A 23,676-nucleotide genomic window follows, 5' to 3' on the forward strand; every position below is an offset into this window, starting at 1 on the left:
ATAAAATCGAGAATGAAAATGGGGAATTTGTCAAAGAAACAACAACAACCCGACCAAATAGCAGATTAAAACATGTTTTGTAACATCTCAATTCCCCCCCCCCCTTTATACCTCTAGCAAATGTAGAATAAACAAACACACAGCAATACGCACATCATATTAAAATCAAACACAATCCCTCCCTTTAGTATCATACCATAATTATGAATAAACCATTCTTATATTTTAATGTATCAAGCACTCACTTTCACCAACTAGTACACCAAGAAACAGCAAGAATTGTTCTCTGTATCGATAAGGCTTTTATAATTAAAACACATTTTTCCACAACCTTCAAATTTTATCAAAACAATTTCGATCCGGACATAGCTTTTGACCGTAGAGGCGAGGGACGTTGCTTCTTATCTACATATATATTTCTGTATTAGGTAAACATGAGTTCATCGTGTCCGTACATGAATATCTATCATTTCCTTGTTAAGTGCAATTGGGTCATATCGGACTGGGTTTATGAAATTATCATCTTACCAGTCAGTACAAATGATAATCCTTGTAGAGCTTTTGAAAGTTTCATGTTAGGCTGTTAAACGAATGTTTCTTTTTTGGGGGAGTCACAATAATACTAAGACGTGTTTATACATGATAAGGGTTATTCATAGGACATGGATGCTTTTGTCTCTTGAAAATTTCGTTCAATGTTTAAGTGGTCAATAACATGATTTATTTTCCACAGTAGCAGACATAACAATCAATAAACCGATGTTACTCAAAAGTTTGCGGGTTTTGTCGATTTTCGTCTTTGATTTTTAATAACGATGCAATTTTACAAGATGTCAACGTATTTTTAGGAAGTTAAGTTGTAAGAAACAAAACCTGCAATTACAATGTAATTCTTACGCAAAAAAAAAAATAAAAGTGAAATTAAAACAAACCACTATAAAATGTTCTTTGTCATGAAAGCATATCGTCGCTGGGCTTCTCAAATGTTGTAAATTACAAATTTTTCAAGAAAAATATTTCTCACAAACAGGCTTTGAAAATTTTGGCAAAATGCATGCTTCCAAAATGTCGTATGTGAACTTGAACATTTTTGTAAATAGCAGTGAAATAAAAACGTTGACATTTCTGGATTATCCAAGAACTTGAATTATTTTCACAGAAATAAAGAAATGTACAATTATTTTTTTCCCAAAGCCATTCTACAACAATTTTCAAGTTTTCATACAACATTTTGGAAGCAAACTTTACAAACAACTGACATTGGCAATTTTGTTATATGTCTTATTTCACACATTTTGACAAGTTTTAACTGTATGCTATTTTGTGATACCAAAGATTTCCTCCCGCCCAGACCATTGGTGTCAAAATGTATTTTTCGCCAAAAAAGTCATATACGACATTTTAGAAGCCCAGCGACGATATGGATGTGTAACTTTTCAAATGCAAATTGATGCAGTGCACAGATCCGAAATATTTATATGGCCAGAATTACAAAGATATTGTTCAATGGATTTAGCGCTAGAGATATTTTTTGAGATAAAGACAGAAGTCACTTTCAGGCTGTTTTACCTGGGTCCCCTTCTTAAATATGATAACTTTTTCGTAATAAACTTTTGAGTTCACCTACATCGGTCTAAATATTGACGGCTGATATACTTATTTTTGGTTCATCCCAAAAAAAAAGAAAAATTGTGACTCAAGCATTACAAGGCAGCAATTTTCAGCAGAAATCTAGGTTAATTTAAGTGTATAGCGATACGAATCACTTCAAGTTCCCCATTCTGATTTGTTGCTTGTACATTTAACAAGGAAATGATAACCATACATTAAATGCAACGAACATGATGAACTCTTGTTTACGTTGTTCAGAAATACATTTAAATTCCTCCCCCTTACGGTCAAAAGATATGTCCGGATCAAAATAGTTTTGAAATAATTTGAGATTATGGGAAACGACCGTGTGTTAATGACATAATTGGCCATTATAAAAGCCCAATCGCTACAGAGAACCGACAAACAATTGTTGCTGTTTCTTGAAGTACATCGTGATACACTAGTAAATAAACTTAGGTATTTGGTCTTGCAGCCTTTTGATTCATAAAATTTAAATACGCTTGATTCATGAATGAACATCCAGCGTGTTCAGTTAACAAAAATGTTTGCTCACGTTTGTCAGTCGAAACTATACTTGACATGAATGTAACATTTTTTTTTTGTATTGCATTTGGAGATCTGGTGCTGTATTTGTATATAATTGAGTGTGACACCGCTTTATTTGTAATTCATGTCTAACGTTTTTTAAACAATTCAGTGAAAAAGAACGGGTAGGGGAAAATGGCACGAATACATAACCAAATCTCCGAAATTATGGTGTTTTATTTACTATAGAGGCACTCATTATGAAATTGCGATACGAGCATGTATGTACGCAATTAAATTTGTGTATATACAATAGCATATTATTGTTTTTACAGACTTATCATGAAATTGTTCGTAGTTGCTCTGTTGGTTCTTATGGCTTATGTGAGTTCTCTTCCACAAAAGAAATTTCTTCTGGATGGTAAGCTAACATCTATAATCAAAGTTAAATTGGAAACTTACTTTTTTTTCTAAATTAAAATTGTTTCTATTCTATACATAAAAATTTCCATAAATCTTAACTAAAACCTAAAACAAAAGACAGGGAAACACAAATGACCAATTTGAAAATGCTCCTGATGTTGTTGACTGAAACCAGATTCCTTAGATCATAACTTTCCCTATATAAGACATAAAGACACAAACACAAAAAAGTCATTCATATATTTTTTCAAATCCGCTAGGGAAAACCCAACCAGTTCAGCATGAATTTAAGAAAATGTAACCATTGTTGCACATTCTCGTGAATAAAGCAGATGTGTCTAATGATTTTTTTAAACAATGGTTGTACTGGTCTTTTTCTTATATATTTATTTATGTGTTTACTCACGGAAGGACAAATTTAAAGGTTGTGCGCGATTTCTGTGCAAAAAAGTGAAATCACAAAAATACTGAACTCCGAGGAAAATTCAAAACGAAAAGTCCCTAATCAAATGGCAAATCTAAAGCTCAAACACATCAATCGAATGTGACAATTTACTGAAAGCATTGAATGAATAAGAATAAGTTTTACATTTTAGTAAATATTTTAAAATACTCTGATCAAATATAATGATAAAGAATAAAACAATGATGCATGATAATGTCAGCTATAAATTATTCCTCTTTATTTGCAGACATATATCTACTTCCTGGTGACTGCGAGCATAGTGACGCATGTAGCCATTGTGGAGATAGCCACATTCACCGCATTCAACATGGAGGACTTGTTATAAAAATCTGTTGTCGCACATGTGGAAAGCCCAATGCCACAGTGCATATTGGTTTTCCACATTCTGCCCTTGAATGTCAATGCCTGTAGAGCATCATACACGATATGTCTCTTTTTTTCTCAATAAAACTTATGATGAAAATGTAGTACATGTAGCACCTTTGATAACGTCTGCCTAACTAGGTATGTACAAAAACATAGGTCCTTTTTGGAATCATGTCTTACACCGGAAAAGGATCGTCAATTTTGCACGCCTTTATGACGTCATTTTCCAGATAGGAAAGAGGGACGAAAGATACCTAAGGGACAGTCAAACTCATAAATCGAAAATAAACTGAAAACGCCATTTCTGGAAATGAAAAAGACAAACAGACAAACAATAGTACACATATCAAAACATAAAAACTTAAAGAATAAGAAACACGAACCCCACCAAAAACTGGGGGTGATCTCATGTGCTCCGGAAGGCCAATCAGATTCTGCTTCATATGTTGCACCCGTTATGTTGATCATGTTATAGCAAATCCGGTAAAAAGCCTAATTCGGTAGGTCACATTCATGAAAAGGAAGGGGATTATAGCTACAACCAGGGTTTCCGCTGGCGGTCGCCATTTTCACAATGTGCGAAAAAATAATAATTGTGGCGATACAAATTCGTCATTTGCGAAAAAATTTGGCGAAAGAAATATATTTAACGATTTGTTTTCCTCCATCTTGTTTAATTACTTTTTTTCGAGTTTTTGGGACTGTACCCGATCAGACAATACTCGGAATTCACCTTGACGTCATTAAGATTTAGACAGAAATCAATTATCAGCTGATTGCATTTTATAGCTATCGACATCAAAGGACTAATTAATAAAGGTGTTGATTGAATTGTTTCACAAAATGATATGGTCAAATGGCTTCCGCTAAGTGTCACATACAGAATTTATTTACATCTTTGCGACGCACGTGTTTGAAGCTAACTTTTGACGTCTCTCTCCCTTTAAAGATAGTTTAGAAAAGAAAGCTGTTGTTGTGACGACAAATGTTCAAAAGCAAGGAAAATCTCTGATTTAAAACTTTATAATTATCCTTTGTCTTTAATAAAGTCGTTTGAGTGACACACGTGTTTCAAGCATAGTTGTACGTCTCAACTTTTTCATTTACGATGGTCAAGAAAAGAAAACTGTCGTTATGAAAAAATCTATCCAAAAGGTTATGAACAACCCCTCGAATGAGAGTAACCCTTCAATGTAATGACTATACATGAAATGAGGGATCAATTTCATGTGATAAAAGCTTTTGTTTTGTTGTAAAAATGACTTCTTAGTACAAACAGTATTTTCTTTTAAACTTTCCCTACGAACTATACTGGTATTATATGATCAAAACATGTCCATTAATTTTGTTATATCCATGACTTACATCTTCTTTATTATTAAAAGTATAGTGGCCCCCTCATTGTGAAAAGTTTTTTTAAAATACAATGAATATTTTTCCCTTTTAAGTTAAAAGAAATTCTGTTGTTTTAAAGTAAAACTAGTGTTTAGTGTTTATTCATTAAAATTTAGACTCTAAACTAAGTTTGAAAGAATAATCAGAGACACAATGGGGCAAAATCATCTTATTTAAGGGAGGGGGTAGAAAAAAAGGTAAATTTTAAACGAAAAATATATATATGTGACTTGGCGAAAACAATAATAAAGTGGCAAAAAATACATTGTTTTGGCGAAAGAGGTGGCGAAAAAAATAATTGACCCAGGGGAAACCATGCCTACCTACAACATAAAGAACACATCCGATGTCATCTGTGAAACGGTTATTCCATAACGGTCAACAAACTCGTCATGGCGACCGTAAATTTTAGGAAGGGTTGAACTTCCCCATTTGGAACTCTTGGTTTAAGAGCTTCCTTGTGAGCAGCAACCCTCTATTAAAAAAATCATGATCGGAAATACAAGTTCTTTATTGGAAATCTGAAATCATCTCTTTTGTCGGAAAGTTTTGTTTTCAACCGACCCTCATTGTCAATTTCTAGATGTAAGTCGATATATAAAGCCGATTTAACTGTATCTGTTGTGTCCTTTTCTCTAGTTTGATGGGATAGATGCTTTCAGCATAGTCATCAAGTTTTGAATCATTAATTTCAGCATAGTCACTAAATTTTGAATTTTTAATTCGATGGGATAGATGCGTTCAGCATAGTCACCAAATTTTGAACTATTTAGTGAGAGAACATCATTGATATAGCGGAAAGTAAAATTAAAGGATATTGCTTACTTCTTATCTTTCCTCCCTAGAAGTTTCTGTATGAAGTCAGCCTCTTAATTAAAAGAAACAAGTCGGCAAAAAGAGTATTGCAAGATGAAAGAGAGTCTGATTGTATGTACTCTTAAAGATCTTTAGATTTTTTTAGTTTCCTCATCGGATTCACGCCACCTCTGGAAAAGGCAGTTTCACAATAACTTTGAAGCCCGGGTTTGATTGCTGATAAAATACATGTTGATAATTTAGAAAGAGGTTTCGTGGAACACTTAGAAGACCCAGCAATATACCGTTTTTTGTAAGGACATTTGTGTAGTTTATATATCCAATTCAGTGATGAATATCCAGTTCTTCGTCTTTGGTTGAAATTAGAAACATAGAACAGACCTATGATTATGCAGAATTTCCTATTTGGTAAGTATCGTGATGGTATATGTTGCGTTTCCAAGTGATTTGTCAATACACAATTCGTTTATCAAACAGATTTACACACAAAACGATGTTGTGTATGGCTTTATATGCGGGGACAACATCATATTTGTCATGGAGGTAAGATAAGTGTTTTGCAACATTTGTGTCTCTAAGGATTGACGAAGCATGGGCATTGATAGACCCCTTCAGTTTCTTAATTCTGATTTATACCAACGACCTCACAGCCTTGATCCTTTCGGAAAGAGTGTCTACGTCGTCCTCCTCGCGCTTAACCCCATTGCCTGGCAAAATCCTCCACTGAATCCATCAAAATTACGAAGTTAAATTTTCAATTGATGAATTTAAGCTCATGACATTTTGAACCTTTCAATAACACTGGGAAGTATTATTGACAATGTTGAGGTCACCAGTAATAACGTGGCCAGCAGGATTATATGTCAATTGGGAACTAGCACAAGTGCAATCAGGAGGTTTAGACTTGAAGTAGTCAATATTGAGATCCTACAAAACGTGTTTGTAATTGAAAATTTTAGTTGCAATAGGTTTGGTATCGGTATAAGAAATGATTGGTACAGACTGATCTTTGAAATAAGGAGGTATTTTCGACTGAACTAATTTATGATGAAGGATATTGCCTAAGTTGACGCCATTTAGAGCACCTGAGATCACCCCTAGTTTTTGGTGGGGTTCGTGTTGTTTATTCTTTAGTTTTCTATGTTGTGTCGTGTGAACTATTGTTTTTCTGTTTGTCTTTTTCATTTTTAGCCATGGCGTTGTCAGTTTGTTTTGGATTTATGAGTTTGACTGTCCCTTTGGTATCTTTCGTCCCTCTTTTAGACCTTTGTTGGCAAAGGAAAGATTAAAAAAAAGATATTTTCTCTTTGTCATCTTTTCCAATGCGAACTGGTTTGAAAAGTCTGCGACTTGCAATATCTGAAATGATCGCTGTAAGTTTGTATTGGTTTGAATGAGGGTTTGTAACAGTAGTTTCCAAGAATGAGCGCCTGTATACCTGCTCTATATAAATTTTTCAGCACTTTAATAATCGACATTCTGTAGGGTAGTATAGAAATAATTAATGTTCCGTATATACAAAATCGTGATTGTCGTATGACTGAGGGGGTGACCATCCTTTGAGATTTCAATTTTACAAATATTTTGTGCAATATAAAATAAAACTTTTTCATCCGTTTGCCGGAACTGGCCTATTATGAACATCAGTATGGACTGTCAAGATATAAACCGATAGTCATATCGAGAAAAAGGGAAAACCAGACAGGCAAACCCTTAAACTGTTCTCTTAAGTCGTGGCAATCCAGATGTGACTGCTTGTGATTAGGAGGCAAGGCTTTGCAGATTATCCAGTGAGCTCTGGTTTTCTTGCATGGTGTAATTTTGTTACATCTTAGTTGCATTCATTTATATGCGTTCTATATCACACACACAAAATTGGGGACAAGAAACAAAAAAGATAAGGGACAATCTTTTTCGTTCAATTGAAATACATCAATCTCCAAACCAAAAAGTCCTGTGTATCCTTCTACCAATTATATTTGACTTTGTATATGAGGCTAGTTCTGCTCATGAATACGTCTGTTGAAAACATATAACTTACATTTTGAAGGTTCATCAATATACTTTGACAAAATAGCTGTGTTTTCACCATGATTATTTCACTGAGTACATACACAGCTTCGTAATTTGAAAAGTTTAAAGCTGGTGGCACCTAAATATATACAAGTTGTATTCATCTTGCGTTTTAAAAAGATAAAAACTCTTGTGGATTTAGGTAAATATTTAGGAAGGTCCCCCTCATAATAATTTGATTGTTACATATTGATTTAAATAGATAATAGAAGGATAATAGAAATCAACCCAACGATGGTGATTTAAGTAGATTAAATCAGTGGACTGTATAAAATAAATCTCAGTTGTTTGTTTATTTTACCCTCTTCTGTGGCAAGTGAAGAGAATATTCATCAAAATTCATAAAAGTTTTTATTTTTTTTATCTAGGAGCTGCCAGGCTTTAAAACTTTTCAAATTACACTGTGTTGTCTGTGCTCAGACTAAATTTCATGGTGTAAACACAGCCTTTTTTTTTGTCAAAATGTATTTTAATACGCAAGGAAATATTTTTTATATGAGAAAGGTTTACCTTAGATATCAGAAAATCCACAAAAAAATGAAAACCAAAATCAGGACAAGTTACTTACTGCAAGTCTTTTATCTGTGACGTGTTATCTGAACCTTGGTGTTTCTGTACTGTTGTGTTTTTCCTTGAGTTAATTTAAAGCGCCTTTATGTCGTAAAACTAACAGCGTATACGGAATAGTGTTTAGGGCATTGTTTTCAACTTCCTTTTATTTATACTTCAATATTTATATGTATTGATGTGTTCTTGTTCCTTTTTATAAAATCTTGCAATAACAGTAGTTTATACGTTTTGTCCATCTATTCTTCTTTGCCCCAAGCTGTCGAGAGCTCAAATGTGTACTTGTTGTTATCGGTTAATGTGGTTTCGTAAGGAAAAATTGCTAATGATCATATTAAAATGCTTTTACTATAATTCAAACTCCAATTCAAAGAGTAAAATGCATTGTATTCCATTAATATTATAACAATGATTATCATTTGATTAAATATGTCACAATTTAAATTTAGAAACTGTTAGTGTATTATACCTTGAAGGGTAGAACCTAATTCAACGTTCACGTAATAAAAACAAAGACCGAATGCGTATTGTCAGACCATATGAATATATTCCCATATATTCATGACCTTACGCGTATGGTCCAGATACGCATATGGTCCGCCTATTATTCTAATGTCCCAAGATAAAAAAATGTTTTACAATTATTTCTTTTCCGTTTATATCTTAAGTTTGTGCTTTTACTCTTGATTTTTCCTGTATGACAAAACATCATTATGTACTTTATGTAAACAAATATTTAAACCAATAAACACGAAATAGATACCAAAAGGTTCAAAATATCAATAATTATTATTTCTGGTATTTTGAAACATAAAACAAGGTTATTAGGAATTCAAATATTGCATACACAATGCTTTGATATAATTTCAAACATGTATGAATACAGATTACTTTCCTTTTATTAATCAAAAGCTATAAAACCAAACACTTACTTTAAACAAGCAACAACCGCCTGTCAGATTAGTGATAAGGCTTTTATAATGCAAATTACGTCATTAACACACGATCTTTTTCCACAACCTTCAAATTTTATCAAAACAATTTTGAACCGGACATAGCTTTTGACCGTATAGGCGAGGGACATTGCTTCTTATCTTCATATATATTTCTAAATAATGTAAACATGAGTTTATCATTTCCTTGTTCAGTGCAAAAGCGTCCAATCAGAATGGGGGTATGAACTCATCCTTAGACTGGACAGTACCATTGACAATCCTCGTAGAGCTTTTAAAAATTTTGTATTACGCTGTTTAGCTAATGTTTCATTATTTTATAAAAGAAGTCACAAACGATTGAAAAAAATATTTACGAACATTCAGTGCAATTTTTCTGAAAAATTTGATTTTTCTTTCTTTTGAAACTTGCGCTCAGTTTTCAAATTATTGATAAAAAAAGGTTCCACTCTCCACAATGTCATAACAACCACGAAACCGCAATTACGTAAAAGTTGACCTGTGTTTTCTGCATTTTCGACTCTTTGCCAATCATGCATTTATACAACATGTCAGCATTTATGTAGGAAACAAAACAAGCACATCTTATAAATTTATTTTCAATGAAACCTGTCAGGAAATCACTTTACATGTAATTGTTATGAAAAATAGGTTGATATAAAACTTTATTAATCATGGTCTATGCATGGAGGAGGGCGGAAGGACTCTTTTCAGTATTGGTTCTTTTTTGGAGGAAATTCGGGATTGGGCCTATATTTTCAATGCAATTTAGAATTTATAACTAACGGGACTCGGGAATAGAATTTTTTGGGGATTCGAGATTACGCTCCCTTTTAAAGAACCTCATGGAGTTGCTCAACTGGGTTGTCACCATGCATCTTTTTTAAAAGTATGCAGTGTTTTTTAAAATGAACACATTTAACGTTTGAAATTACTTAATTACTTGATTATATCCAAATAGCAACTGATACTGATAAACAATAGAAATGGTCAATATTATCGTTCAAAGATAGTTGTCAAAGAAAATACGCTTATATACAACATTTGACAGAGTTCCTATCTATTAAATGTGCCTTGGTGTGTATCTGCAATTCAAAATGTCTACAGGTACTAAGTAAATTAAAATCAAAAGGGAAATTAGCATGCGTATAATTGTTTGAATACTAGAGTCAAGAAAGACACAAAACCAGGTTTAATTTTGAACAGTCGGGCTCCCCTTGTTTTGAAACCAATTTATTCTATTTTGTTTCAAATGACAACTTCACTATAAGTCATACGATATATACTATGTCAAAATAATTCATAGGTAATGCACATATATAACAGGTCCTGGTTTTGACATTTTCAAAAAGATTTTAAAACAGTTTGTTTGTAACTGTTCACATAATGTATGAGTCCAAATTAACTAATCTGTTTGTTGAAAACAAATATGAGCTGTGACCATGTGTAATCCCACCAAATGTTCACTCAAACCTACAGAAGATGGAGCATTAGTGATCCTGCGTTGCCTAGAACTGGTTAAAAGCAAATACAAAGATAAAACCTGAACATAGCTCCAGTTAAGCGTTTTGTGTGAAAAATATGATAATAAAAAGATGTGGTATGATTGCCAATGTAACAACTATCAACAAGCGACCAACTTACACAGGAAATGAATACTTAAGTTCAACGTACTTCAACTTCACTTCTATGGTCGGGATGTTGTCTCTTTGACACATTCCCCATTTCCATTCTCAAATTTATTCAACATAGATCAAAGCCCGTACGGTAAAGTCAACTATAAAAGTCAACGAAATGACAAACGTTAAACAATTCAAACGAGAAAACTAAGTCTAATTTTTGTACATAATATTTTACGAAAAACAAATATGTTACATAGCATTTAACAAAAATGACTGAAGTGTAGGCTTCTGAAAACCCGCCCCTTATTTCCATTCATTTTGTTTGATGTTTTGAAATAATAAACTAAATCTAGCTCTAGATAACGTATTATTACTAACGGTCTCTTAATAACGAAACAGGTTTTAATAAACTTTCCAAAAAATTTCATGTATTGACATTCGAACTGACTGGTATACGAATAATTGCAATACCCCATTCTGATTTGACGCTTTTACACTAAACGTGGAAATGATAACCATAAATGTACTGCAACGAACATGATGAACTCTTGTTTACGTTGTGCAGAAATACATTTAGATAAGATGCAGTGTCCCTCGCCCCTACGGTCAAAAGATATGTCCTGTTCGAAATTGTTTTGAAACAATTTGAAGGTTGTGAGAAAAGACCGTGTGTTAATGACATAATTGGTAATTATAAAAGCCTGGTCGCCACAGAGAGCCAACAAACGATTGTTGTTGTTTCTTGAAGTACATCGGGATACACTAGTAAGTAAACTTAAGTCTTACAGCTTTTGATATATACAATTGAAGTACAGGTCATTCATAATATAAATCTAGCAAAGTGTTTTGTATACAAATGAAGTTGAAGTATACCAAAGAAGCATTCAAATAATGAGTCGAACATAAACTGTCAATGTCATGTAAAAAAACAGATAGAGGGAAACAATAGCATACAAACATAATGTAGAAAACTAAAGATTGAGCAACACGAACCAGGAATAAACGTATGTTATCCAGAAGAGTAATCAGATCCTGCTCCACATGTCGTAGTATTTTACTCTCTTTTCGCTTTGTTTGGTGTTTTGAAAAACTAGATGCATAAATTATTGTTGTCTTAAGCCTTTTGACATATATTTTGCGTCTATTGTTTTGAATACTATGTGCATACATTAACTACAAACATGTCCATACATGATATGCATGTACATGTTAGTAAATATGCATGACATTAGTTCAAAGAAATTACTAGTCAATGTTTATGTCACTTTTGAGAGTCGATATTTTACTTGACTGTGACAACTCTTTTTTTTTCATTGCATTATAAGATCTAGTGCTGTATTCGTATGTGATAGAAGGTGTCAAATTTTTGTTTATAATTAAAGCCATTGGAACGTTTTTCAAAATGTTCACTGAAATAGAACAGGTATAAGAAAATGACATTGCCATATTGTTTTTGCACTACATTTATATGTCTACTTATATTTATATATGTAATTTTGTGTATAGTTTTGCACGTTATTGTTATCATATTTTAGGTTTAACATGAAATTGTTCGTAGTTGCTCTTTTGGTTCTAATGGCATACGTTAGTGGTCTTCCGCAAAGAAGATTTCTTCTGGATGGTAAGCTTATGTCTATAATTCAAGCTATTGGGACGTTTTTCAAACACACCACTGAAAAAGAATGGATGACGGGAAATTTCACGAATACCGAATCAAATTTCTAAATCAATACACAACATACCTCCAGATATGACCGTGTGATCTCTATAAAGGAATAACCTTTAAAGGACGTTTACTGCTTTGGTTTTTCTACTTTTTGTTAGACTTTCGGAATCCTCTGGTTTTATTAATGTTAAGCAAGTAAAAAAATTGCCGATGACTTCTACTTTTCGTGTCATAATTCCGGTTTAAAAGCATTATTTTTAAATTTTATAAAACCCTTGTTACTTTTGTATAGCTTTTGAAAGAAACAAATGAGAAACAAGCTTAAGGTGCCAATATAAAATGCATCCAAATCTAGAAACAATGATTTCCCGCAAAATTTTTATTTCATTTTTTTTTAACAAGTACACGGGTAAATTATTTATTTCTGCTATTTGAGTTCTGTTATTTATATACTTTAAATGCATAATAGTCTTTTAAGGGGTAGCCTTCTTAATTTGTAACAAAGGAACTTACATCCTTAAATATGATTGGGAATTTTTTTTACTCTATTTCTTTCAAAGAAAACTAACCAGCGATCCAATCATCAAAATATCTAGCGTGAGCGCTAATATTTCTGTCAGCATTTGAAATAAATTTGACGGAAAACAATCAGTATCAGAAAATGTATTTGTCCTTTTCCCTGATCATAAGATTTTGTTCTTTAAAGTTCTGAATCAGTAATTCAATTAAAAAAACCATTATCTCATCCTCAAACTTTTCAACCGAATAGCGCAATGTCTGGTTAAAATAGAATATTTTTAAACTAAAACATAAAACACTAGACAATGAATAACAAATGACCAAAATAATCTTAACATGGACATGCGCATTGTGTTGAATTATATTCGGCGTAATTTGATAAAAACCCGGTAAAAACATTAAAATTTAGTAACTGTCTCCAGTTCATTGGATAAACATAAACACAAATTAAATGACGATACACACAAGAGATATTCCAAAATAAATGCTCGCAGTTACAGATGTCACGAACATTAGAGAAATGAAAACCAGTGCTGTGCATTATCCTGTCATTAGAAAACAAATGTGTCGAAAAAACTCATCATAGATACTAGGATTGACATTTTGTATTTCCGTCAGGCGCGCGTTACGTGTGCAAAAGACTCATCAGTGACGCTCGAATAAAAAGTTAAAAAGGGCAAATAAAGTACCAAGTTGAAAAGCATTGAGGACCAAAACGTTTTGTATGTACAGCTAATAAAATTTATTCCTGTGGTAGAACATTTTGTTGTTTGGCAATAATCGTTTCACTTTTATAATTATTATTGCATTTACTTTATGGGGGGTCAACTATAAACGCAGTGTGGTATTTCTTTGCTATGTACTGATAGCACGGCAATAATGAATTAAACAGAATGCCACACTTTAGAAATAGTAAATACTCTTATTAAATATGATAACGGAAAACGACACAATGATGAATGATCATGTGAGCTCATAATTATTTCCTTTTGTTTCCAGACCTATATCTAAGTGGTGATGACTGCACGCATGGCTCATCTTGTTCCCATTGTTCGGATAGCCAGGTGTCACAGATCCATCATCTAGGGTATTATGTAGATTATTGTTGCCGTTCATGTGGAAAGACCAGTGCCACATTGCATGTAAGCAGTACAAATTCCGTCCTGGAGTGTGCATGCCACTAAAGCATCTAACACGATGTGGCACTTTTATTTCTGAATATAATAAATGATGAGCATATATTACTACGATTGATAATGTCTACCTCATTGGTTAAATATACCAACAAAACATATAAAAAAGGGACTGTCAAGTTATAAACTGATAATCATGTCTAGAAAAGGAGAAAACTAGAGACATGTAAACCCTTGTATTGTTCTATGGCCTTTCAGGGTTGACTGGTTTTTGTTAGGGGCATAGCCTTGCGGATCATGAATTAAGATCGAGGTTTTTATTGTCTTCTTTTCATGTCTAGTATACGTTCTTTTTTACACACGAAAACTAATGGACAAGAAACACAAATAAGTATAGACATCGGACAATTTCAAGAGCCCGGTAAATAAATTAGTTTAACTGTCAGATACATCAATCTCTGAAACAGGGTGTCTTTATTTTTATTATATTTGATTCTTTCATGACTTTTCATTTAATATGTTCACAAGAGTGCACACACTGAAATGTCTTGCCTTCTTTTCTTATCATTGATATTATGTTGATAGTTTGTAATATTAAGCTTTATTACAACTGTCACATAAACTTAACATTAAACAAGAAAACTAAACATTGACCAATGAACCATGAAAATGAGGTCAAGGACAGATGAACCATGCCAGGCAAACGTGTACAGCTACTAATTCTTCCATACAACAAGTGTAGCTGACCTATTGCTTATAGTTTAAGAAAAGAAAAAAACACCAAAACAGAAAATGTTAACACTGAGCAATGAACCGTGAAAATGAGGTCAAGGTCAAATAAAACCTGCGCTACTGACATATATATCATAAAGTATTTCCAAATATATTTGACCTATTGCATATAGTATTAGAAAAAAAGACCAAAACTCAAAAACATAACTTTGACCACTAAACCATGAAAATGAGGTCAAGTTCATATGACACCTGCCAGCTAGACATGTTCACCTTACAATCATACCATACACCAAATACAGTAAAAGAAAAACAGACCAAAACACAAAAACGTAAATATTACTACCGAACCATTAAAAGCAGGTCAAGGTCAGAAGACACCCGCCAGTTGAACATGTACACCTTACAATCCTTCCATACAAGGAATATACTTGACCTATTGCTTATAGTATCTAAAATATGGACTTGACCACCAAAACTTAACCTTGTGCACTGATCCATGAAATGAGGTCGAGGTCAAGTGAAAACTGTCTGACGGGCATGAGGACCTTGCAAGGTACGCCCATACCAAATATAGTTATCCTATTACTTATAATAAGAGAGATTTAACATTACAAAAAAATAACTTTTTTTCAAGTAGTCACTGTTCCATGAAAATGAGGTCAAGGACATTGTACATGTGACTAACGGGAACTTCGTAATATGAGGCATCTATATACAAAGTATGAAGCATCCAGGTCTTCTAAAATATAAAGCTTTTAAGAAGACAAAAGTCGCAGGCTCGACAAAAAACGATTTAAACGTCTGTATGATTGAGGCAAGTTATACCAATGATTACACCCTATACAGATTATTTATTATACATACATGATTTGCATAGGGAAACGTCTTTTGTCTTTAGTCGTAATTTTTCATATTTCTTAAATTTGCTAAATCTCGAAATATCGATAATGATATGCAAAAATATATCTAGCTTTGAAAATCAAGTATTATTTTTGGTTCAAATTTACAAATTACAACCAGAAACAATAAGTATTTTTCAATGCTGTAAACTCAAATTTTAACAAATCCATGATTACCTTTAACATGTCTACCTGTCTAATACAGCTTATGAGTAATTACCGGAACATATAATTATGAATTTGGTACAGACAGGAATTAGATAGATCCCGACTTCTGGGCATTTTTTTCTGTCAGGTTTTCTTTATCCATGACAATGACAACCTTCAGTTTTGGTTGAATTGTGTTCAGTTAGTTGAGACGAATTTTTTTAATATTTAACCTCAACAAATGGTGATGACGATGACGGATGCCAAGTGAAGCAATAGTTCAAAACGTCTGTCTCTCAGGAGACAATAGTTATCAAAGGTACCAGGATTATAATTTAGTACGCCAGACGCGCGTTTCGTCTACATAAGACTTATCAGTGACGCTCAGATCAAAATAGTTGTAAAGCCAAACAAGTACAATGTTAAGGAGCATTGAGGACCCAAAATTCCAAAAAAAGGTTGTGCCAATACGGATAAGGTAATCTATTCCTGGAATAAGAAAATCCTTAGTTTTTTTTTTGAAAATTCAACCTCCATTTCTGTCATAATTTATAGGTTTTGTCATGTTGATAATTTTGCTATTATCAGTTGTCTTATCTCTATATTTCTTAGAAGTCATCACATGTTACAACCAGGATATATGTAATTTTTTACTTTCTGAGTAATTTCCCCAGTCATTTTTTCTGTCTGTTGTAGTTTTTAAGATATGAGACAATACGTGCTAAACTCATTATGTTTTGGTTTTAGTCAAGGCATCAATGTTTATTTACTGACAAAAGGAAAAAGCGCAGACTTCATATTCGATACTATAAAAAACATTCATTTTTCCCGTTTGAATGGTTTTACATTTTTGGGGACCTTCATAACTTACTGTTCGGTGTGAGTCAGGACTCCGTGTTGAAGACCGTACTTTGCCTTATAACGGTTTACTTTTAAATTGTGATTTGGATGGAGAGTTATCTCATGGGCACTCGTGTCACATCTTCTTATATCCATTCACTTCAATTTTGGTTGAAATTATCTCCGTAGTTTCAGAGTATAACTTTGAAGAAGTATAAAAGGGACACAAAATCTATGTTTTGGCTATAGCTCCTTAAGAGATCATCCAATTTTAGTCATGGCGACCATGCATATGTTTGTTCACTGACTGAGGAGAAAATACAAACTTGAAATTAGATACCATAATGACCATTCACTCCAAATTTGGTTAAAATTGGATCTATAGTTTCAGAGGAGAAGCATTTCGGAAAAGTTTACGACGATCACAACAAATTAATCAAGTTCTGTTTTAGTAGATGTTCAAGAAGTGGCGGCTGTTCACAAACCTTTATATTTCAATACCATAAGAACCATTTACCACAAGTTTGATTAACATTGACAAAGTAGTTTCATAGTTTACGACGGAAACAAAACATTTATCAAATCAATGTTTAGACTATGTCTCAAGAAGAAGTCATCCAATTGCTTTAGATGTATTGAAATATTTTGGATTTTGTACTGATCATTTTTTCTGTTTATAATTTGCACTTAACTGTTGTAGTTTTGACGTGTTCTTGTGTTTGCATTTTTATGTTTCTTGATATAGGCAAAACAACACTAAAATTCAGTAAAAATCATCATATACGGACGATAACTCCTTATGAAGTCATTCAATCATTTTTGTAGATCTTTTATCATTTTTGGCTGTACCAATATGTTTTAGTAAATAGACAAATAAATGAAAACAAGTCCTATAAGTAGTCGTCTGATAACTTTGGTGCAAACGGGAAGCAGGTCAATACTACATTATAAGCATAAAGAGCAGCATGATGCGTGCCAAATGTGAAGCAGGATCTGCTAACCCTACCGGATCCTGAGATCACTCCCACTTTTTGGCGGGATCGTGTTGCTTTATCTTAAGTTTTCTATGTTGTGTCTTGTGTAATAGTATTTGTATGTTGGTCTTTTACTTTTTAGCCATGACTTTGTCAGTTTAGTTTCGGTCTTGAGTTTGAATGTCCCTCTGGTATATTCCGCCCCTATCTTATTTATCCTAGATACCCTAATAATCTATCACCACTTCCTTGGTGGAAAATGTTTACAGGGAATGGTGACAAAGATGACTGACGCCATGTAAATCAATAGCCCAAAATTGGTCTTTATCAGTGCCGGGTCAAAGGTCAATTTCTGTCATCTTGGCAAATTTGTTATCTTATCCTGTTGATAATTCATGCTATAAACAGTTGTCTTAGTCCTACATTTTTTTTCAAAAATTATTATTTAGGGATAAGAACACCTATACATCCTTTCAACACAATTTTCATTTCGTGGAGACCATTTTTGAAAACTGACAATCACAGTCAAATAAGATAAGAGTTGAACACACTTCTGCAACGTGCCGGGTTGAAAGTCATAACCTCATTTATTTCAATTGCATGCTAGTGATAAAGTTGTTGAACTACTAAGACAACTGTTCACCTAGTTCCCTATTGCCAAAGATATATTCCACGTTCATAACATGTTTGTCACTGTCAGATTTTATCTATCTATATAAATAGTTATCAAAGGTACCAGGATTATAATTTAGTACGCCATACGAGCGTTTCGTCTACATAAGACTCATCAGTGACGCTCATAACTTTTTTGGATTTGAGCGTCACTGATGAGTCTTTTGTAGACGAAACGCACGTCTGGAGTATATATAAAATTTAGTCCTGGTATATATGATGAGTTTATTTAATCAAAATGTGTATAAAGCCAAACAAGTACAAAACTGAAGAGCATTGAGTATCAAAAATTCCAAAAAGTTGTACCAAATACGGCTAAGGTAATCTATGCCAGGGATAAGAAAATTCTTAGTTTTTCGTAAAATTAAGTTTTGTAAACAGGAAATTTATAAAAATGACCACATTATTGAAATTCATGTCAACACCGAAATGTTGACTACTGGGCTGGTGATACCCTCGGGGACGAAACGTCCACCAGCAGTGGCATCGACCCAGTGGTGTAAATAGTTATCAAAGGTACCAGGATTATAATTTAGTACGCCAGACGCGCGTTTCGTCTACATAAGACTCATCAGTGACGTCATATCAAAATATTTATAAATCCAAACAAGTACAAAATTGAAGAGCATTGAGGATCCAAAATTCCAAAAAGTTGTGCCAAATACGGCTAAGGTAATCTATGCCTTGGATAAGAAAATCCTTAGTTTTTCGTAAAATTCAAAGTTTTGTAAACAGGAAATTTATAAAAATTACCACATTATTGAAATGCATGTCAACACCGATATGTTGACTACTGTGCTAGTGATACCCTCGGGGACGAATTAAAGAGATGTAGTATGATTGCCAATAAGACAACTATCCACCAAATTTCAATTGGAGTGGATGTATATAAAGGCAACAGTAGTATACAACTGTTCGAAATTCATAAATCGATTGAGAGAAAGAAAAAAAATCCGGGTTACAAACTAAAACTGAGGAAAATGCATCAAATATAAGAGGAGAACTACGACACTGCCTAAAAACAACATTAAAATGTAACACACACAGAAACGAGCTATAATATAAATAAAGGCAACAGTAGTATACCGCTGTTCAAACTCATAAATCCATGAACAAAAAACAAAATCGGGGTAGCAAACTAAAACTGAGGGAAATATAACAATGGCCATTTTCCCGACTTGGTACAGGACATTTTGAGAGAAAAAAAATTGTGGGTTGAACCTGGTTTTGTGGCATGCCAAACTTCCCGCTTTTATGGCAATGATAAATATAACATTAAAATGGCAAAATTACATGACAGGACTATAATACAAATAAATTGGAGAACATTTAGGACAGAGAAACACATGAATAATAGCTAATTAAAGGTACCAGGTTTAAAATTTAATACGACAGAGGTGCGTTTCGTCCACACAAGACTAAGCAGTGACGCTAAGATGAAAAAAGTGTGAAAGCCAAAACAAGTACAAAGTTGAATAGCACTGAGGACCAAAACTTCCAAAAAGATGTAAGCAATTATAGGCAGCTGTACAGCGTTCAACAAGGAGAAAAAACCTATACAGTATAATCGGCTATAAAAGGCCTTTGCAAGAAAAATGTTAAACAATTCATTTGATAAAACTAATGGCCTAATTTATTACAAAACAATTTACAAATTAGACAAAGTGATGCCCCCTGGAAATGCTCCTTTTATGCAAGTAAATACCCCAAAAATGACACAAAGTTCAACTATCTCCCAAAAGAGCAAATATTAATAAAAATCAAAACCCTGACTTCAGGCACACCTTCAATATATGTACAAACAGCCAGCAAAGTGAAAACTTCCTAGGACTCAAACTATAGGAGTTATCCGGAAACGCTCAGCTTATTCAAGTAAATACTCCAAAAAATAAGAAAGTTCCACCATCTTCAAAAAGAGCAAGTATTAATAAATTCAAAACCCTGATCACATACACACCTTCAATATATGATCATACAGCCAGCAAAGTGAAAACTTCCTAGAATTCAGAAAGAAGGAAGGATGACAGACAGACGGATGGATAGGGGTAAAACAATCTGTCATATGACAGACATGAAACACCAACCACCACTGAACTGCAGGCTCTAGTCTGTTTCAATATTAATAACAAAACTTACATTTCAACTCTCTGTTCAACTTTAAGCCATGTTCATCATGTATGGATCTAATTGGGCCAATAGTTTAAATAACAATTCAAAACCATTTTGTAAAACAAGGAAAATAGAATTTTTTACAAAATATATGTATTTCCTTGTGTTTTGTTGCCATGGTAACTAGTGAAACTTTTATTTCTGAATTGTACGGTAGTGTAAAATTTAAGAATATTTATAACTTTTAAATTTGCACTTAAATTTGTGCCAACTAAGGCCTTTTCTCCCTACTCCTTTCTAAATTACAGAAAGAAGGATTTATGAATTTATGAATGAAATTAAAAATACAGAATAGAATTTTAGACATATCACTTTATTCAAAATAATTGTACATCATAATATGATATATATCCTAATAAACAATGCAAATAAATAACAAATGGATGGATTCATTAATATTTTGGACGGAGTGATACAATAATTTCTAATATGACAGTTGTTGTCCATTCGTTTGCTGTGTTTTATCATTTGATTTTGCCTTTGATTCTGAGGTATCCGTTTTGAATTTTCCTCAGAGTTCAGTATTTTTGTGATTTTACTTTTTACAGCAACAAATACATTCATTTCACTGATTAAACTTAAATATATAACACAATATTTGACAGCAATGACTTTGATTTTCACATCTATTTACTTATTTCATGATACAAGACAGATTTTGCGTGTCTGGCGTATAAAAATATTTTTTAACCTGTTACCTTTTGATGGCTATTATTCGTTTAATTTGTTTCTCTGTCCTATATTTTCTCCCATTTATCTGTTTAATTATTGTAACCCTGTCTTGTAATGTTGTCATTTAATGTTATAATAAACACTGCCATTAAAGCAGGAGGTTTGGCATGCCAAAAAAACAGGTTCAAACCCACCATTTTTTCATAAAATGACCTGTACCAAGTCAGAAAAATGGCCATTGTTACATTATAGTTCGTTTCTGTGTGTGTTACATTTCAATGTTGTGTCTCTGTTGTGTCGTAGTTCTCTTATATTTGATATGTTTCCCTCAGTTTTATTTTGTAACACGGATTTTTTTTTCTCAATCGATTTATTAATTTTGAACAGCGGTATACTACTGTTGACTTTATTGAATCTGTATGCTCCTTTTCCAGATTTAGGCTAATCAAAAGAAACAAAATAATGAATGAACACATACATATTTTGACAATTTTAACTATTATGTCTGTTTTGTTCACGCATTGTTGTAGACATAATGGAATTTGATGTGACTGTCATACAAGTGTGAGGTTAAACGCTACAAACCAGATTAAACCCACCATGCTAAAATACACTTCACATTGGACTCTGGTGGATAGTTACATGTTTTTCATTAGCAATCATACCATCATGAAATTAAAAAAAAAAAAAAAAAGAAAAAAAAGTTTTGTTCATTTGTAAACCAATAAAAAAAGTTTGTATAAAAAAAGTCACTAGGTGTAATTAAAAATTAAATAATCAAAATAAGAATTTTAAGTCTTCAAAATACCAATGTTTGGTTTACAATTTTAAAACATCACTATAACGAGTACAAAAAAAACAATAATACATAAAAAAAAAATAAAACAGAAATTTCTTAATAACAAATTTGACAGTACAATATACAATTCAATAAATTACTCCTAAAAAATTCAACCAAATTTGTTAAATAAACGTACAATCAACAATTGAATGTCACTTTAACTCATTGCTGCCATGCATACATATATATCAGCTAAAAAGAGTTGAATGTAAAAATTTGCATATTAACAGTAAGTTTATAGTTAAAAGTAAGCATCATGACACAAAGATAAAACAAGAATGTGTCCCAAGTACACAGATGCCTCACTCGTACTATCATTTTCTATGTTCAGTGGACTGTGAAATTGGGGTCAAAACTCTTATTTGGCATTAAAATTAGAAAGATCATATCATACAGAACATGTGTACTAAGTTTCAAGTTGATTGGACTTTAACTTCATCAAAAACTACATTGACCAAAAACTTTCACCTGAAGCGACTGGATGCACGGACGAACGAACAAACAGAGGCACAGACCAGAAAACATAATGCCCCTCTACTATCGTAGGTGGGGCATAAATACAAAGCATAACAAAATGATGCAATCATTAACAAATAGTTTAAAACAATATTATAAACACTGATTGCATAGCAGTTCAATGATCACATATGGATAAAATACAATGTTTAACTCCAAAACTTTTGGAGTAGTCAAAATGTAAAATACAACAGTCAAAACAAATTCCTAAATGGAATGAAGTTAACATCCCCCCCCCCTCCTCAAAACAGGCAGTAAACTGTTTTTATGTACAGAAAAAAAAGTTGCATCATACTACATTTACAATATAACAAACCAAAGGTCAATCAGTAACCAAAGACAAATGTTTTATGGCAGAAAATGCCAGCTCTTATTGCAATAAAGCTTTAATCGTATAGAAGGACTTGCTGGTCACCATAATTGATTTTAACATTTCAAATAAGAAATTTTAGATTTCAGTGATTTTTTTCTCAAGATTCTGTGATGGTATCAAACAATGAGTAAAATGATTGGCAAGGCTTTTGTGATTCAGACACCCAAAATTAAATAAGAGGCTTTTGTTTCATTTTCGTAAAAACTGGTATAGAAAATTCTAGCTGAAAATATCCATTGCGCTAATTTTCATCTTTTATAATATGACAGGATCCTAGTTGGAGATCGTTATTCTTTTTCCCTGCAAAACTTGAGTAAGCATCATGTTTTAGCCATGTTGGTTGTAATTGATTTATAACAGTGTGTGATATTTTTATAGATCAATGAGACAGAACACAAATCTTGCACATTCAAAAATACCCAATAATTTCTGTTTTTACAGTTACATTATCATTTTAGTTTTAAGATCTATCCCTAATGATTTAAAATAAAATTAACATCAAGAATTCATCATATTTTTCAGTGTAGATTCTCCACTAGAACTCTGTATAGATAATGCCTTGCCTCCGTAAGTCGTCTCATTCTCTTTTATTTCTGTCGCTTTCTTGTACAATTTGGCTGCAGCTTCAAAATCTTTCTATAAAAAAAGTTTCACAATTCGTATATGCTATGCATATAGTAAGGATAGCAAGGGCTTAGCA

At 32.8% G+C, this 23,676-nt stretch overlaps 1 protein-coding gene and 2 long non-coding RNA genes across 4 annotated transcripts in view; 2 read left to right on the forward strand and 1 right to left on the reverse strand.

The window, feature by feature from the left end:
• Positions 1–1,990: 1,990 nt before the first annotated feature.
• Positions 1,991–14,249, forward strand: LOC139503334 (uncharacterized). Of its 2 annotated transcripts, none has more exons than XR_011659081.1 (3): positions 1,991–2,056; positions 12,356–12,441; positions 14,005–14,249. It is a non-coding gene; the product is annotated as an uncharacterized lncRNA (long non-coding RNA). The 2 variants fall into 2 exon arrangements; XR_011659080.1 differs by lacking the exon at positions 1,991–2,056 and adding an exon at positions 11,452–11,585.
• On the forward strand, positions 2,466–3,495 carry LOC139503568 (uncharacterized). The gene is made up of 2 exons (XR_011659131.1): positions 2,466–2,560; positions 3,255–3,495. It is a non-coding gene; the product is annotated as an uncharacterized lncRNA (long non-coding RNA).
• A 6,619-nt stretch (positions 14,250–20,868) lies between the features above and the next one.
• The window catches only part of LOC139503605 (nephrocystin-3-like), a 34,945-nt gene continuing 32,137 nt past the window's right edge, over positions 20,869–23,676 (reverse strand). Inside the window, exon 30 of the mRNA XM_071293414.1 lies at positions 20,869–23,612. Coding sequence (XP_071149515.1) covers positions 23,475–23,612 — 138 coding nt within the window. The 3' untranslated portion in view covers positions 20,869–23,474. The remainder of the gene's footprint in view (positions 23,613–23,676) is intronic.

This window comes from Mytilus edulis, chromosome 14 (assembly GCF_963676685.1).
Source record: "Mytilus edulis chromosome 14, xbMytEdul2.2, whole genome shotgun sequence".
Lineage (NCBI taxonomy): Eukaryota > Metazoa > Mollusca > Bivalvia > Mytilida > Mytilidae > Mytilus > Mytilus edulis.